Consider the following 16,779-nt stretch of genomic DNA (forward strand, 5'->3'; position numbering starts at 1 on the left):
TAAAGGCTGCTGGACAGAACCCTTGCTTTAGACTTTGAAAGCAGTGTAGGGGATTTAGGATATGTCTTCACGGCAGAGTTAACTCAGGCGACTGGCACGCAGGTTAGCCTAGCCTAGCCTAGCCCGGGCGTGAGCAGTCACACTACAAAGTCATCCACAAGTTACTGTGTCCTCACTGGTGCTGCGCTACCCGGGGATGTCTGGGGCCACATCCCAGGGGTTTTGTGCTGCAGTACACTGAGCTGCTCTGCGGTTCTTCCCCAGTGAAGTAACTTGGCCCCTAGGGGGAATGGTGGGAAGGCATTGGAGGACCATTGGCATTCGAGGGATGAGGCCTGCATCCCCACTGCCAAGTGGGCAGGTTATCAGCCCTAGTGAAAGCATCACCCAGGCTCTAGACCCAGCTAACCAGGTAGAAAGCACCACCAAATGGAGGTCGGGAGGCTTTATTGTGTCCAGAGGGGGTTGGGACAACCCCTGCGTAAGAGCCTGAGTTAACACTACAGTGAAGACAGCCCTTAGACACGTGCTACTTTAGTTTGGATAGAAGATGTCTCAATCCTCTGGGCTGCCTTGCAGGTCTCACCCCTGGGAAGGCAGCACTGTTCTCTCAGGGAGATCCAGGCCCCCCCATCTCCTACAGGCCTGTGTTCTCTGTTGCCTCCTCCCCTGTTATATGCAGTGGTCTGGTCCGAGGGGACTCAGTTTGAGGGAGATGTCAGCTGGCCCTAGGGTGACCAGATGTCCCGATTTTATAGGGACAGTCCCGATTTTTGGGTCTTTTTCTTATACAGGCTCCTATTACCCCCCACCCCCGTCCCGATTTTTCACACTTGCTGTTTGGTCACCCTTGCTGGCCCCAGCTCAGATCTCCTGCCCTCTCATCCCCACCTCCACCAGATCTGTCGCTCCGTCCCATCCACTTCCCTGCGCTAGCCTGTCACAGGATGGGGTTCCCTCTCCCTGGATTCTTGCTGCCAGCAGTCCTCCAGCACCCAGCGCTTTGTGTACAGTGTGCTTTAGAAATGTTTGTTCCCCACAGCGTAAGGCTTTTCCCCAAGCCTTTACCTATTACCGGGGGGGGGGGGAGAGAATCTCCCTTCTCTGGCCTTCCTTACACCTTTCCTCCCCCTCCCCCTTCCTGCCTCTCCTTTTACTGGTTCCAGCTAATGAGCTGAATCACCCCACTAATTAGTTAATCCCTTAGTACTTAAACTTAAACGTGGGGATGCTTCCTAAATCCACACTCAGCCCTTGGCTGCTCACACTCTGTCCTGTTGCCCCATAAGTAAAGAGCTGGTGGGAACTTGGTTTTCCCGTGTTTCATGCCTATTTTCTGTTTATCACACCACAAGCTCCGTTGTTTGTGAAATCCACGACAGCCACAAAAATAATAGAGGCTTATTGACTGCTCTGAGAGTTAAACAAATGGCTCGATCTCTGCCTAAAGGTCTGGGGAAAAGATTTCTGATGACAGAAAACTCTTTAATCTAGCAGACAAAGGCATAGGAGAGCCAGCCGTTGGAAACTGAAGCTAGACAAATTCAGACTAGAAATGAGGCACAATTTTTTGAACCATAAGGGGAATGAACCATAGGAGCAGTTTACCTAGCAACATGGTGGATTCGCCATCAGCTGAACGCCTTAAGGCCTGGTCTACACTGGGGGGGTGGGTCGATGTAAGATACGCAACTTCAGCTATGGGAATAGTGTGGCTGAAGTCGACATATCTTATTTTGACTTACCTCCCGTCCTCACGGCGCGGGCTCGATGGCCGTGGCTCCCCTATCGACTCCGCTACAGCCGCTCGCCCTGGTGGAGTTCCGGAGTCGATGGGAGCGCGTTCGGGGATCGATATATCGTGTCTAGACGAGACGCGATATATCGATCCCTGATAGATCGATTGCTACCCGCCGATCCGGCGGGTATTCTGGACGTACCCTAAGTGAAGGTTGGAGATCTCCCTGAAAGATGTGATCTAGTTCAACCACAAGTTATGGGCTTGATGTAGAAATCACTGGGTGAGGTCCTCTGGCTTTTGTTATATAGGAGGTCAGATTAGATGGCCTTTAACTCTATAAATCTGGGGCAGGCTGCCCGTGTTGGGCATTGGCGAGACCACGGCTGGCATATTGCAGTCCATTCAAGGCACCTTTCTACCAGGAAGATGTCAAAAAATAGAAAGAGGGGGGGGGGGGGGTGCCAAGCCCAATGCAGTCCTTGTCCATGACAGGCTCTAAGGTGCTAATGCAATACAAATAATAACCAATAATAATAACAGCCAAAGCCAGGAAGGAGCAGGAGGGTTTGACTTTTTAGGAAAGGCTAAAAGAGGAAAATATCTGTAGCTCGGCTAAGTGAAAACTGAAGTTCGGAGCAGAGGGATAGAATCCACCTAGCTGAAGAGTGCAAAGAGGAAGGCAGGAGAATGGGGTCAGTGGAATTGAATTAAACAAAGGGAAAATGCATCTGAATAGCAGGGAAAGCCCCTTCCGAGCAGTGAAGTCTGTTAGACCGTGTCTGCTCTGTGGATTTTTAGCATTTCTCTAGTAGTGCTGGTTCAGCTACACCCATTGCTAACAGGTTCAGAATCTATTGTTTGTATCACAGTGGCCCCTAGAGGGCCCAGTTGAGATAAAGGCTCCGCGGTGCCAAGCACAACGCCGTACATGTGTTGTAGACAAGAGACTAGAGTCTGCCTTGTTTCGCTGCAGATCCAACACACTTTCTGCAAAAGGTGTGTTGTAAATGGCTTGGCCCTTTCAGCTCGAGCAGCCCCCAGGTGATGGTGCTTGGCACCAAGAGACAGTTTCTGCTCTCACTTGCACCTGGGGATGGCCCTGATCCCGCATGGTCCTCAAGCACCTGAGTTGTCTTGTTAAAGAATTGGCGCTGTCACACGTGGGCTCGGATACCTTGCTAAATAAGGGCGTAAATCTGGAGCACCTCCACTGAAGTCAATGGAGTGACTCTGGATTGACACCAGCACAACGGAGAGAAGAATTTGGTCTTTGGTTTCATCCACAGGTTGATTTCCTAGTCTGGATAGGATGGTAGCTGAAGTTAGAGGGGTGTGTGTGTGTGTGTGTGCGCGCTGGGGAAGGGGTGCACAGTGCCATTAGTGAAGACAAGGGTAACCCCAATTCTCAAGCCTAACCCTGCTTCCCATTCACCTTTTGTGGGTTTTTTTCCCCTCTCTTCCTCTAGGAGATCTGCGACGACCCCTATCTCTTTGTGGATGGAATCAGTTCCCATGACTTGCACCAGGGCCAGGTCGGGAACTGCTGGTTTGTGGCAGCCTGCTCCTCTCTGGCCTCCCGGGAATCTCTGTGGCAGAAGGTAGGGAAGTCCTTGTGCTCGGTGAAGGCACCTTTGCAAAGCTTTGGTGTCACATGTTCTGGAAGTTAACAGGTCATCTCCTGAATAATGTCTCCCGTTGGAAAACGGTTTAAAATTATACACCTGATAAATAGCTCAGGCCTGATTCTCCTCACACTTAAATTGGTGTAAATCAGAAGTGACTCCACTGATCTCTGTGTCACCACACCAGAGCTGATTCTTTGGGTCAGATCCTTAACTGGTGTAAATCATTGTTTACATCACCTGAGGATTTTGGCCCTTTCTTTGTTTTAATGAATTAACACCAGAACCAAGCTCAAGTTGTACATTTAGGATGCAGATTTTACGCACACCAAATTTCAGGATATTTGGATCCAGGGGTTTGATTTGGACCCATCTTTGTTTATATCTAATCCCTCTCTCATTATTTAAACTGCACCCACCTCTGTAATATCTGAATTAATGCAGCTCAGACACTGCGGTCCTGGGCAGAATGCAGAGGTTCTCATGACAGTTTTAATTACATATGGGGATTCTGTCCCCTGAGTTATTGTCAGGCACCCCATGGCTTGGAGCTGGGTGGGGGAAGATGTCTGGTTAACGTTACACAATCACCTGTTGCTATATTTGAACATCTACAAAGGATACGCGAGAGGAAGCTAAATCAGGGCTGAAGCTTGACTTAGGCTTTGTCTACAGTAGCACTTTTGTTGGTAAAACTCTGTTGGTCAGGCGTGTGGAAAAACAGCCCCCCACCCCACCCCCAACTGACACAAGCTTCACCGACAAAAGTGCTGGTGTAAATGCAGCTTACAGAAGGCTTTCCCAGATGCCAGCTGCAGTAGGCAGCCAGTGGTGCCCTCTAGAGGTGTCAGACAGTAATGCCTGCCTTCACCTTGTCTCCCTGTGCTGTAATGCAATGCAATGCATTCCTGCCGCTCCTGCAGAATATTCCCTCCTCGCAGCGCTGTTTGCGAAACCAGCCCCTGCTCTGTGGGTGGGATCAGGGTGCTGCTGGGTGGCAGAGGGAACGCGGTGGCAAGCACAAGGTGGAATTTCGTGTGAGGCAGTTAAATTAATTTGAGAAAAATGGTATAACAGGAACGCTATGATGGAGGGAGTGAGGCATCTAGTGGCTTTTAAAACCTACAGAACTTGTAGAAAATAGCGAGTCCCCTCTACCCACAGTTCTGCCGCCTCTGCCATCTCCAGAACACATGCTCACATCATCTCTGGGCACATTCCTCTACCTGCATCTCCTGTCCTGTAATGTTGCCTGGCAGAGAAACTTGGGGCAGGCTATACACTGAGGGCCTGATCATTCATCCATGCCAACAGAGCGATGCTGATGTACATCAGTTGAGGATCTGGCCTTGAATCTTGAGCTTCAATCAGGAAGCTAAGCAGGGGGCCCCAGACTGACTGTAGGCCGGTTGGTTCAAGGAATGCAAGCAGCTGCGTAGCATGGGCCCGTTGTGGTTGTGTGTGTAGGGTGAGATTTACACCCTGGAGCATGAGCTTTGATTATTCTTATCTTAGCTAGTTCCTGTATTACAGGCAGAGACGGATTAAGGTCTCCTGGAGCCCTGGGCCGGAGCAAGTGGCGGGGGGGAGCCCAGTGCCAGAACCATGGCCCTGCCCCACCCCTTCAGCCTGCGGTCCCACCCCTGTTCTCTCTCTCCCACCCCTTCTGCTACAACCCCACCTCTGGTCCCACCCCATTCCGCCCCTTCCCCTGTGGCCCCACCCATGCCCCCACCCTGTTCTGCCCCTTGCCTTGACTCCACCCCTGTTCTGCCCACAGCCTCACCCCATTCAGCCCCTTCCTCTATGGCCCCACCCATTCCCCCCCTTCCCCATGGCCCCGCTTGCTCTTTTCCAGGCCCCGCCTCCCCACTGTGGCCCTGAGACTAGAGAAGCTCTGTATCCCCACTGTGATCTCAGGGATGTGGCAGGAAGCGAGAGCTCCTCTAGCCCTGGGGCCGTGGCGGGGGGAGATTTTTCTGTGGGCCCCGATTTGGCCAGGGCCCCTGAGCACGAGCCCCGTTGGCCTGTGCAGTAGTCCGCCACTGATTACAGGAATGCTGGTTGTGCTAAGAAGCTCACTAGCTGTATTGCCTTCAGGAAGCCCTGTGCTGCTGCACTCTGCATTGCTGTTCTGTCTGAGAGCCTCATCCAGTGTCCATTGAAGTCAAGTATTCCCATCAGCCTCTTCAGGGAGCTTTGGATCAGGCCCCACGTTGCAGGCGCATAAGCTGTAATGTTCCTGTCTTCCCTTTTGTGCTGCTAGTAACCAAGAAGCAGCACAACCCTGATATTTAGCTTTTAAAGCATGGTTCCGCCTGTGGGCTGTGACCCTATCCATCCAGTGGACGGAAGCTCCATATTGGGGATGTTTATTTGTTAAAGCATCCCTGCTTCCCCTCAGTGGGACCTCTGTCTGTCTCACAGACGCAGTCACTCTCTGGGTAATCAATGAGGCTTTTCTAAGCTTTTTCCCCCATTGCAGTGACAGTTCACTGCCTCTCAGGGTTTCTGTCTGTGTGATGCAAGATTGGGCTTTTTTTTTTTTTTTTTTTTAAACTTTGAGGCTATTAAATGCAGTATACAAATTGCCTTCGCCACTCACCATTCGCTTCCGGCCCTGCCCTAAGAGCCTCCGATTTAGCAGAAGTAGTGACCATTAGAGATCTAATTATTTCTGCTTGCCTATCTCATTGCTGTTTCTCCCCTGGCAATTCTGTTCTGTTTGTTCATAATTTTCCAAGCCCATAATTCTCAGGGGCTCCTGCCTGCCTCTTGTATCCTTTTTTTTTAGAGGAGTTGTGTTCAGGTCTGGGGCAAAGGCTAGAATCTTCTCCCAACACTCCTCTTTCTAGTAATCTGGAAAATGCAGCAGCATTGTACATCACCGGCCAAGAGCACACTGCAGTACTGCTACTGATTCATAGATTTTAAGGCCAGAAGGGAGCATTAGATTATCTAGGCCAGGGGTGGGCAAACTTTTTGGCCCAAGGGCCACATCTGGGAATAGAAATTGTGTGGCGGGCCATGAATGCTCACAAAATTGGGGTTGGGGTGCGGGCTCCAGGGTGGGACCAGAAATGAGGAGTTCAGGGTGTGGGAGGGGGCTCTGGGCAGGGGAGTGGGGTGTGGGTGTGAGGGCTCTGGCTGGGGGTGTGGGCTCTGGGGTGGGGCTGGGGATGAGGAGTTTGGGGTGTAGGAGGGTGCTCCGGGCAGGGACCGAGGGGTTCGGAGGATGGGAGGGGGATCAGGGCTGGGGCAGGGGGTTGGGGCGTGGGAAGGGGTGCAGGCTCCGGCTGGGGGTGCAGGCTCTGGGGTGGGGCTGGGAATGAGGGATTGGGGGTTCAGGAGGGTGCTCTGGGCTGGGATGGAGGGGTTCGAAGGGCGGGAGGGGGATCAGGACTGGGGTTGGGGCGCAGGGAGAGGCTCGGGGATGCAGGCTCCAGGCGGCGCTTACCTCAAGCAGCTCCCTGAAGCAGCGGCATGCCCCTTCTCCGGCTCCTACGTGAGGAACAACCTGGCGATTCTGCGTGCTGCCTCGTCCGCAGGCACCGCCCCTGCAGCTCCCGTTGGCTGCAGTTCCCAGCCAATGGGAGCTGCAGGGGCGGCACTTGGGATGGGAGCAGCGTACAGAATGGAGGCCTGTGGCTGCCCCTACGCATAGGAGGTGGAGGGGGGCCATACCACTGCTTCCGGGAGCCAGGTGGAGCGGTCCCCGACCCTGTTCCTCGGCTGGAGCTCCAGAGCAGGGCAAGCTTCAGATCCTGCTCCCCAATGGGAGCTCGAGGGCTGGATTAAAACGGCTGGCGGGGCTGGATCCGGCCCACGGGCAGTAGTTTGCCCACCCTTGATCTAGGCTGACCTCCTGTCTAGCGCAGGCCAAAGCATTTCATCCAGCCATTCATGTATGGAGCCAGTAACTTGTGTCTGACTAAGCAGATCTTCCAGAAAGACATCTAGTCTTGATCTGAAAACCATTGGTTTGCTCCAATGGTTAATCACCCTCACTGTTAAAAATGTGTGCCTTGTTTACTACTGTCAGTTGAAGCTGAATTGTTTAGGCCCGTACTGTAGAGTATTCTAATAAAAAAGGGAACAGATCAAACATTTGCTAAGGGCTCAGTGGGACACTCCATAAAAGGAGATGCTAACCCAAGCCATGAGTTGTTCTATTAGTGATCCTTGCCAAAGTAATTTTCATGAGAGCTCTGAAGTCCTTTGGTTCTTCAATTCAAGGGGCCGGCTTGCCTTGTCATCGATCCCGGTATTGGGAGAGAGGTTCTGGAGACCTATCTTGCTTTTCCTTCTCTGCCCCCTAGCAGCACCATTTTACCGTTGGGCCTGCTGAGTTTAGCTGCCAGCACCCTCTGTCTCCAAATAACGGCAAGCGGCACATCCCGGGCTTACAGATCAAACAGCCCTGGCCAAAGGAACTGGCTGTGAAGGTGAGGGGAGGCAGGAAGGTGCTGCAGCTGGAGTATAGGACTCGGAGCTAGAAGAGCTGCGTTTTATAACTAGCTCTGCCTGGTCTGCTGTGTGACTTGGGGCAAATCAATTCACTTGTCTGTGCCTCAGTTTCCCCATCTGTAAACTGGCTTGGCAATTTGGGTTTTTCATGGCAGCACAGAGCACCAACTACAGAGGTACCAAGCCAGATAGCACGTGACTTTTAAATGAGAAATTCAGATGGGTCTAAACTGAAACACTGGATCTAAACCCTGCCCCCCAAACCTTGGGGCAGTTTCCTGTTCACCCCCAGGTCTGACCACTATAACTCCGGCTGCCTCCTGAATAGGCTGACCCAAACCCAGAATCGTAACACCATCCAAACTTTGAGACCGGTCAGATCAGACCCCAAACCTGTTGCAACTTGGGTCCTTCTCTACGAGTAAAGATCATTCTCATTTAGTACTTCCGAAGGGATCAGGATCTTCATAGCGCTGCAAACGCTTTAAGGGCTGTGATCTGCCCCCGTTACTTATGCTGAAACTCCAGGCTCCTGTTGAAATCAGCGCAGCTACAAGGTGCTGTTCAGCATGGGAAGGGGAATGGTTGTGTCTTCGGCTCTTTACACAGCGATAACAATGTGAACAAACCACATAAGTGCAGTTGGAGCTCCAGTAATTGTGTTTACTTAATATACACGACCATGCTAGGGCTAGCTACATACGTGCGGATTGACTTGTGACTGCTTCTAAAATATAAAACGCAGTGAGCCCCACTAGAGGGTTCACAGGCCATTTAAAGGAATACTGTTCCTGTATCCTTCAGTAGCAGAATCTGTTTCTAACCGATTAATAAATACGCGAGTGCAAATATCAGAAAGGAAAGCACAGCCCGGGCTTCTTTAAGCTCTTCCCTTCTTTGGTTTAGAAAGAGACCAGCCTCTGATTCAGACTCTCGGATAAGAGGAAATATGTTAACCTAGCCGATAAAGCTCACTGAAAGAATGGGGTAGGGATCTTGGGCCAGGTTCTGCTTTTACAATCCATTGATTGAGACCAGAACTGGGCCCAGCAGTAGCTTAGTTGAGGGTAAACCCACTTCTCATTTGGGGATTATGGAGTTTAGGTTAGGTTAGTTTATCCATTTCTTTTTTTACCTGTACACCACTGTGCTCCAGGGTGTCCAGGGCGATACATGAGATGGGACCAAACGCTTCTATATTTTACCTGGCTTTGACAAGAGCATTATTAGATGGTGTTTTTCCACCCGGGCAAAGCTGGGGACAAATTCCGCTGAATTCCTCCGAGAGACACTGTACGTGTCCCAGGAGACTGGCTTTTCATGTTTTTCCCTTCCTCACAGCCCTTACCCCAGCCACCTGAGAGGCCTGTTATGGATGTAATTGGGAAGCAGCTTCCGACTCAGGCAGATCTGCCTTGGTGGTTCACGTGCGTCATGTGCAAAGTGCCAGAAATCCCCCCGGGTTTCCTCCTAGCAGCGGATATGGCACCGCAGTGGCTAGGGCAGGCAGCAGCCTTTGGTCTTCCCTGGGCTGTGTACTGGGCGCGTCGCCTGCTGCCTCAACTCATCGGAGCGCGGCCATGATGAACGTTCGGTACCTCAGTGACCGCCCACAGCTCCTGTGGTAGCGGGTGGGATGGCAATGGGGCAGTTTGCTCGGACCAGGACTTTGGATCATACAGTTTGGCGGTCCTGTCTGTAACTCACTCTCCCAGTCTCTTTCTGTCTAGAGCAAGGAATGCTGCATTCCCCTCAATCACAATGGCTCCTATCCTGCAGCCCATACACTGACAAAACTCACGCTAAAGCCTGTGGGGCCAGATCACTAGCAGGGGCACATAGGGGGCCTGCCCCACTCTCCTTAGACCTCAGAAGCCCCCCTCCTTGGGGTCAGGAGTCTGCAGCCGGCGTGGGGCAGGCGTGGGGCAGCACGAGGAGAGTCAGTGCGGGCGGGGGTCTGCAGCCGGCGTGGGGCAGGCGTGGGGCAGCACGAGAGTCAGTGCGGGCGGGGGTCTGCAGCCGGTGTGGGGCAGGCGTGGGGCAGCATGAGGAGAGTCAGTGCGGGTGGGGGTGTGCAGGCGGCGTGGGGCAGGCGTGGGGCAGCACGAGGAGAGTCAGTGCGGGCGAGGGTGTGCAGGCGGCGGGCAGCATGAGGAGAATCACTGGGGCTGGAGGGGTGGTGGTGTAGGATGCACGTCTTCTCCGGAAGCCCTGCGGTGTTGCCTGACCAATGGGGTTGGGTGTTACTTAGTGTTTCCAATTTAACGTGGTAGGGGTTGCCAGGGCTCAGCTGCCTCCGGATTGGCCACAACCTGGCAGTTTGTTTGAGAGCGAGGCTCTCTGTGCATGCGGGAATGATGCTCGCACTTCGGGAAGGCCGTCTGAATTTGTCAGGGTTGTATTAGCACAATTAGCTAATCACAAACACTGTGACCTAGCAGAGCAGCCCGAGGGTAATCCAGCGCTCAGATACTCCCATCACCCTTTGCGGGGAGCCCCGTAGTAGGTGAATAACCCACGAGTGGTCCTTGGCCTGGCGGGTTCCCGGAAATCTCCCTGGGGTTCATTGGCCAAGTACTCATTTTATAATGGGTTACGCTAACACCCTCTATACCTCATGCATATGCAATAGGGATTTCAGCCTCTTTTCCTTATCTACCCTTCCTCACCCTACTAAGGTTGGGGGGCTCTTCTCCCATAGGTTACTAGGCCATTTATTTCAAGCTGATGGTCTTACTGTAAAATATCCAAAGCTGCTACAAACTGTTGTCTTGTGGTTACCTGTCAGTTGTTCAGCAGCACTAGATGGAGCATTCTGACTGGTGGCATCTGGGATACAGGGTCACTGCTGTCTTGTGGCACCTTATGATAGAAGGTCACTTCCTGGTTAATTGCTTATGTTAAGTCTTTAGGCCTTAGGGCTCAGTTATCTTTGTCCTACAGGCTTAAGGCCTGTAGGTTTTTGAGTTATTGCCTTACTCCATAACTATACATCACCTAGCACAGAGGTTCGCAATTTTTTTCTTTCTGAGGCCCCTCCAACATGCTATAAAAACTCCCCGGCCAACCTGTGCCACAATAAAGGGTTTTCTGCATATAAAAGCCAGGGCCAGCGTTAGGGGGTAGCAAGCAGGGCAATTGCCTGGAGCCCCACACCACAGGGGCCCCCGCGAAGCTACATTGCTCAGGCTTCAGCTTCAGCCCCAGGTGGTTGGACTCAGGGCCCTGGGCTTCAGCCCCATGCAGTGGGATTTTGTCTTTCTGCCCTGGGCCCCAGCGAGTCTAATGCTGGCCTGCTTGGCGGCCCGCCTGAAACCCTGCTCATGGCCCCCCAAGGGGCCCCAGACCCCTGGTTGAGAACCACTGACCTAGCATATGTCTATATATCTATATGGGCTACATCAGAAAAATCAGCATCTGGCTGCATTCGCTTTTCTGTTGATTCTCTCTGTGCCTTCCAAGGGAGTGTGTTCAGGGGCAGATGCCGCTGGGGAAAACCTTGGTAGAGGAGCCAGGGATCCCAGAGCTGGTACCGGGCTCCCCCGGGGTGTGGGCTCAGAACCACTGGCTGTTCCATGAGGAGGAATTGGGGGCAAATCCTGTGCCCCAGTGGAATGATCCAAGTTAAAACTCCACGAGGGGATGCTATGGAGTCTCTGCCCTCCAAGTCCTCTCCCCAGCCACCATATCCGCAGGAGTGGTAATCCAGACTCATCCATGTAGGTAGCTGAGAGCAGAACTTGACTCAGTGGAAGTTCGGACTGTGTCATGACCACAGGATTCGGCTTTGCCAACATTTCAAAGTCCTGCAGGGGAACCCCTCTCCCACCTTGTGTACTGGCATGGCTGCTCCGGTCCTCCTGCCCTTGCCACGCCTGTTGGACTGACGGGTTAGTAGGTAAAAGATCCATTACCATTCAGAACATGCCCCGCTAGGTCCCTGTGACTAGCACCGGGAGCTCAGCTACTGAACGGTCTCCAGGGTCGCTGAATACATTTTTAACTTTAAAGCCCTTGGGCAGGAGGGAAAGTTGTTCCTAAAGGTGCTTATGAGCCAGTAAACAAGCCTAGGACAGCGGGAAGGCGTGGGGCTATTATTAGACCTCACTTGTTCCTTGCTGTGGTGCCATCACCATGTCCCTCTGTGCAGCCCTTAGCAACCTCGGTGCTGATCTCGCCAAGCTCGGGTCAATCCCTGGCATTCACCGTGAAACGACCCTGACTGAGTTCCTCGTCTGTCGCTTTTTGCACTGAGAGGAGCTCTCAATACCTGTTCAGGAGCTCGTTGCTTCAGGACATGACCCGAGCACATGTGTCTTCTGCAGGGTGACACAGTGGTGACCGCATGAAATCATGCCCTCGAGGGATGACGTTGTGTGGCTGTGTGTCATTGCTGGGCTGTTGCGAGTTGATGCGACAATGCAGCCTGGTGCTGTGTTGCCCTAGGATAATGACTATACCTCATGTTTATGCAGCACCTTTTATTTCATGCTCCCAAAGTAGTTTCCAAACGTTAAGTCCCACAACACCCCTATAAGCAGAGGTCACAGTGAGTCAGCGGCAGAGCTGGGAATAGAAGAACCCAGGAGTCCTGACCCCCAGTCCAGTGCTGCAACCATTAGAGCAGGGGTGGGCAAACTTTTTGGCCCGAGGGCCACATTGGGGTTGCGCAACTGTATGGAGGGCCAGGTAGGGAAGGCTGTGCCTCTCCAAACAGCCTGGCTCCTGCCCCCTACCCACCCCCTCCCACTTCCCGCCCCCTGACTGCCCCCCTCACAACCCTCCACCCATCCAACCCCCCCTGCTCCTTGTCCCCTGACTGCCCCCTCCCGGGACCCCCGCCCTCTATCCAGCCCCCCTTCCCCCTGTCCCCTGACTGCCCCGACCCCTATCCACACTCACACCCCCTGACAGCCCCCCTGGGACTCCCACCCCCTATCCAACCACCCTCTGCTCCTCGTCCCCTGACCAGCCCCTCCCGTGACCCCCCGTCCCTAACTGTCCCCGGGATCCCACCCCCTTGCCCAACCTCCCCCACTCCCCGCCCCCTTACCAGCAGCAGGAGCTCGCAGCTGTGACACCTGGCCAGAGCCAGCTGCTCTTCCCACGCTGCCCAGTGGGAGCGGCGGTCCAGAGCGTGGCCCGCGTGGCTGCGGGGGAGGAGGGAACAGCGGGGAAGGGGCCAGGGACTAGGCTCCCTGGCCAGGAGCTCAGGGGCCGGGCAGGACGGTCCCGTGGGCCAGATGTGGCCCGCTGGCCGTAGTTTGCCCACGTCTGCACTAGAGACACACACTCTGATCATCTAAATGCAGGACCCCGTGATTGTCCTCCAAGGTGGCAGCACAGACCCATGGAACTCGGGACTATCCCATGATACTCCAAGAACTGTGGATGTAAATACACCTCTACCCCGATATAATGCAGTCCGATATAACGCGAATTCGGCTATAACTGGGTAAAGCAGTGCTCCAGGGGACGGGGCTGCTTTACCTTGTTTTATCCAAATTCGTGTTACCGCAAGTGGTTCCTCTGCACCTGCCCGGTACTTGCTGCGGCCCTCCCCAGTGCTCTCCCACTCCAGCTCACCTCCGCTCCGCCTCCTCCCACAAGCGCGCCACAGCTCCGCTTCTCCTCCCTCCCAGGCTTGCTGCGCCAATCAGCTCGTGGGAGGAGGCGGAGCGCAGGTGAGCTGGGACAGGGGGGCCGCAGCAAGTAAGGGGGGGAGGGGGCGAAGAGGAACCGCTCCCCGGCCCAGCTCACCTCCGCTCTGCCGCCGCCTCCTCCCACAAGCACACCGCTCAGCTCCGCTTCTCCTCCCTCCCAGGCTGGCCACTGGCGCGCCCAGCCTGGGAGGGAGAGGGGAGAAGCGGCGCTGCGGTGCGCTCGTGGGAGGAGGCGGAATGGAGGTGTGCTGGGGCGGGGGGCCCCGGGGAGGGCCGCAGCAAGTAACGGGGGGCGCAGAGGAACCGCTTCCCGCTCCAGCTCATCTCCGCCTCCTCCCCTGAGTGCTCCGCCACTGTTCCGCATCTCCCCCCTCCCATCTCCCCCAGGCTTGCTGGGCCAACAGCTGATTGGTGCGGCAAGCCTGGGAGGGAGGGAGGGAGATGCGGAGCGGCGGCGGTGCGCTCAGGGAGGAGGCGGAGGTGAGCTGGGGCGGGGACGATTCCTCTCCCTACCCCGATATAACGTGGTCTCACCTATAACGCGGTGAGATTTTTTGGGCTCCTGAGGACTGCGTTAAATCGGAGTAGAGGTGTACTTCCAGCCCAGTTGTAGCTCTTAGCCATTGCTCTACGTTGTGGGATGGTTTTGAGTTGTCCCACCCTAGCAGGGACCCTGGGAGGTTTTACCTCTCACAGGGAGCCACTGCCTTCAGGACCTTCACAGCAGCTGTAAGGGGGAGTGTGCCCACCCCACCGCTAGACCCCTTCAGTACCATCATGCCTCTGGGCAGAGCCACTTCCTCTGCCCCCTTAGGTGGGGCTAGCAGGCAGTAGCCTCTGTGCTCAGGACGCGATCCTTGCAGAGAGGTTCCCTGTGGCCACCTGCCTCTGCAGCGGCTGGGCACAGCCTGGCCCCTAAGATGGTCGCCCTGAGAGAGCAGGTGGCCCTTGGAGCTGCTTCACCTGTGTGTCCTGCTGCCCAGCGCTGTAACATGGTGGCCCCGCTGCAAGAGGCCTCATTTAAATACAAACAACTGTGCTCTGGCTTGCATGGGAGCGGTTGTCAAGGAGGTTGTCAGGGAGGCTGACATCAGAGATCCCGTCCCTATAGATTATTGTACAGTGGCAGGATCTGTTCCTCATCTGCAAATGAGACAAGAGGGCACCCAGAGGAAACCCTGAGGGCACTTTGCGTCATTGACCCAGGTTGCCTAGCACCGCTGGGACTGGGGAGGGAGGGCCGATTGGCGTCGGGTTTGCGTTTTCCCAGGGTGGCCTGTTTGAGAGCCAAACAGTGCTGAGAACTGAGCCGGGGAGGAGAGAGGCAGAGGCGATGGCTGGCGACGCGTCGGAGCTTGAGCTCCCCTTCGTCCAGGACGTCCAGCTCACCAAGTGCATGCGGCTGCGGGCGCAGAGCCTCCAGCAGAGGAACGAGCGGCCGCAGGATGGCGAGAAGCTGCTGCGGCCCAACGAGTACATCTACCGGGTGGATTTCGTCCGGCAGCACAACCTGCACTTCCTGCGCTGGAAGATCCAGATGGAGAAAGCAGGGAAGTTGATGGTGACGGGCACCTCCCAGCACTGGACGCCCGACCTCACCAACCTCATGAACAGGCAGCTGCTGGAGCCGGTGGGCATCTTTTGGAAGAAGCCAGGGACCAAGGAAGTGGAGTGTAACGAGGCAGATGCCCAGGAGTTTGGGGAGAGGCTGATGGAGCTGGCCAAGATCCGCAAGGTGATGTACTTCCTCCTCTCCTTCACCGATGGCCTCGACCCAGCCCACCTCAAGTGCTCTGTAGTGTTCAAAGCCTGATCTATACCATCCTGGGCAGATCCCTCACCTCTTGCCCCCAACCGTTTCTCTCTTCATGTTTCTTTCTCTTCGCTTCGATTCAGTGATTGATCATTTCTTTTAAAGGGACAGCACGACAAAAAATTTGCCCTGTTGATTTGCAGCCGGCAGTCATGGTTTGAGAATAGCCAAGTGACTATAACGCTGCCCCGGCTGCCCTCCGCTGTCCCGGGAGACTTTCCCCAACAGGTTGTGTCTTGTGGCTGAATGGATGGAGAGGACGGTTGCTTTAGTAGCCTAGAACGCAGTATTGCACGCTAGTTAATTCAGCTGTGCAAGGCGAGCTGTTTGACTGGCAGCCTGCTGAGATGAGGCCGAGCTGGCTTGGAAGCTATGGGGCTGCCTTGATCAAACCCGACCAACTGCCTTACGTAGACGTTAAGGGTCCAGTGGAAATATTAAGGATCTCTACCGCACATCGTCGTGTGGCGTAAGGGAGGTGACGCAGACCGGCGTTTTGAGCTCCAATCTCAAGGCCATGATTTTCAAACGTGTTTGGTGACTTTGGGTACCCAGCTTTCCAGAGATAACGTGTTTTCAGAGGGGCTGAGCCTCTGCGTCTCGCGTTGACCTCAGCTGGAGCTGTGGAGCCCAGCACCTCTGAAAATCATGCCCCAGGGAGTCTCGAGGTGCCCCTCACCTAATGCGTCGGAAATCAATGGCCACTTTTGCAAATTTCAGGCCTGCTGGTCAAACCCCAGTGAGGACTTCAGGCTTTTGGACCGATGTTAATGTCAGCAGCTCATCTGTTCCCTGCTGCACAGCGAGTAACTCTCACGGTGCGTTTGCCTTGCTGTGGTACAAATTGAACTCGGGGACAATGTGCTGCCTGGGGATGTTAGGGATTGAAAACAGTTGGAAGGTCAATCTGCTGCAGTGTGCCGAGCTAGGAAAGTTATAGGGGCAGAGCAAAGGTTTCTGAGCAGAGTTTAACCCTTTGTAGCTCTGAGCCAGATGCGAGTCTTCTGCAGCGCTCTTCCTTTGTAGAGTACAGTACAGGTATGTGATCTCTCCAAGCTCACATAGAAATATATTGGTTATTAATGATTTACCTAGGGCTGTAAGCTTGCCCAGTGCTTTACAAGCGATAGAATAAGAAACTTCCCTCGCACCAAAGAGCTTACAACCTAAGGGACTGTTACTGCTAACACTTCCTGCCCTGCATAGAGCTTTGTAGGGGGTGTCGCCACATGCACCGTGGTCTGGTGTACAGGCTACATGGGTGGAAGCTGGAGACCTGGGTTCTCTTCACAGTACTACCATTTTGCGGCTTGATGTGTGAATTTGGACAAGTCACTGAACTGCTCCGTGCCTCAGTTTCCCCTCTGTGAAAGAGGTGATGATATGGACCCTATTTTGTAAAGCAGTTTAAGAGCCACAGATGAAAAGTGCTATGGAAATGCTACGTACATGCTACTCTTTGTCTCATGGTCC

At 54.1% G+C, this 16,779-nt stretch overlaps 2 protein-coding genes across 8 annotated transcripts in view; both read left to right on the forward strand.

Moving 5' to 3' along the window:
* The window catches only part of CAPN5 (calpain 5), a 119,003-nt gene that overhangs the window by 67,611 nt on the left and 34,613 nt on the right, over positions 1-16,779 (forward strand). For all 7 annotated transcript variants that reach the window (XM_026651629.2, XM_026651632.2, XM_026651631.2 and 4 more), the window contains one exon: positions 3,208-3,339. In XM_026651629.2, the coding sequence (XP_026507414.1) occupies positions 3,208-3,339 (132 nt within the window). The remainder of the gene's footprint in view (positions 1-3,207; positions 3,340-16,779) is intronic.
* Positions 14,827-15,306, forward strand: OMP (olfactory marker protein). The gene has a single exon (XM_024220999.1). The coding sequence runs from the start codon at positions 14,827-14,829 to the stop codon at positions 15,304-15,306; it is 480 nt and encodes a 159-aa protein (XP_024076767.1).

Source organism: Terrapene carolina, unplaced genomic scaffold (assembly GCF_002925995.2).
Source record: "Terrapene carolina triunguis isolate 2854851 unplaced genomic scaffold, T_m_triunguis-2.0 Scaffold97, whole genome shotgun sequence".
NCBI classification, from domain to species: domain Eukaryota; kingdom Metazoa; phylum Chordata; order Testudines; family Emydidae; genus Terrapene; species Terrapene triunguis.

Bases quoted from the DNA above. Each gene is read 5' to 3' on its own strand.
- OMP (XM_024220999.1), top strand. From the start codon at position 14,827: ATGGCTGGCGACGCGTCGGAGCTTGAGCTCCCCTTCGTCCAGGACGTC.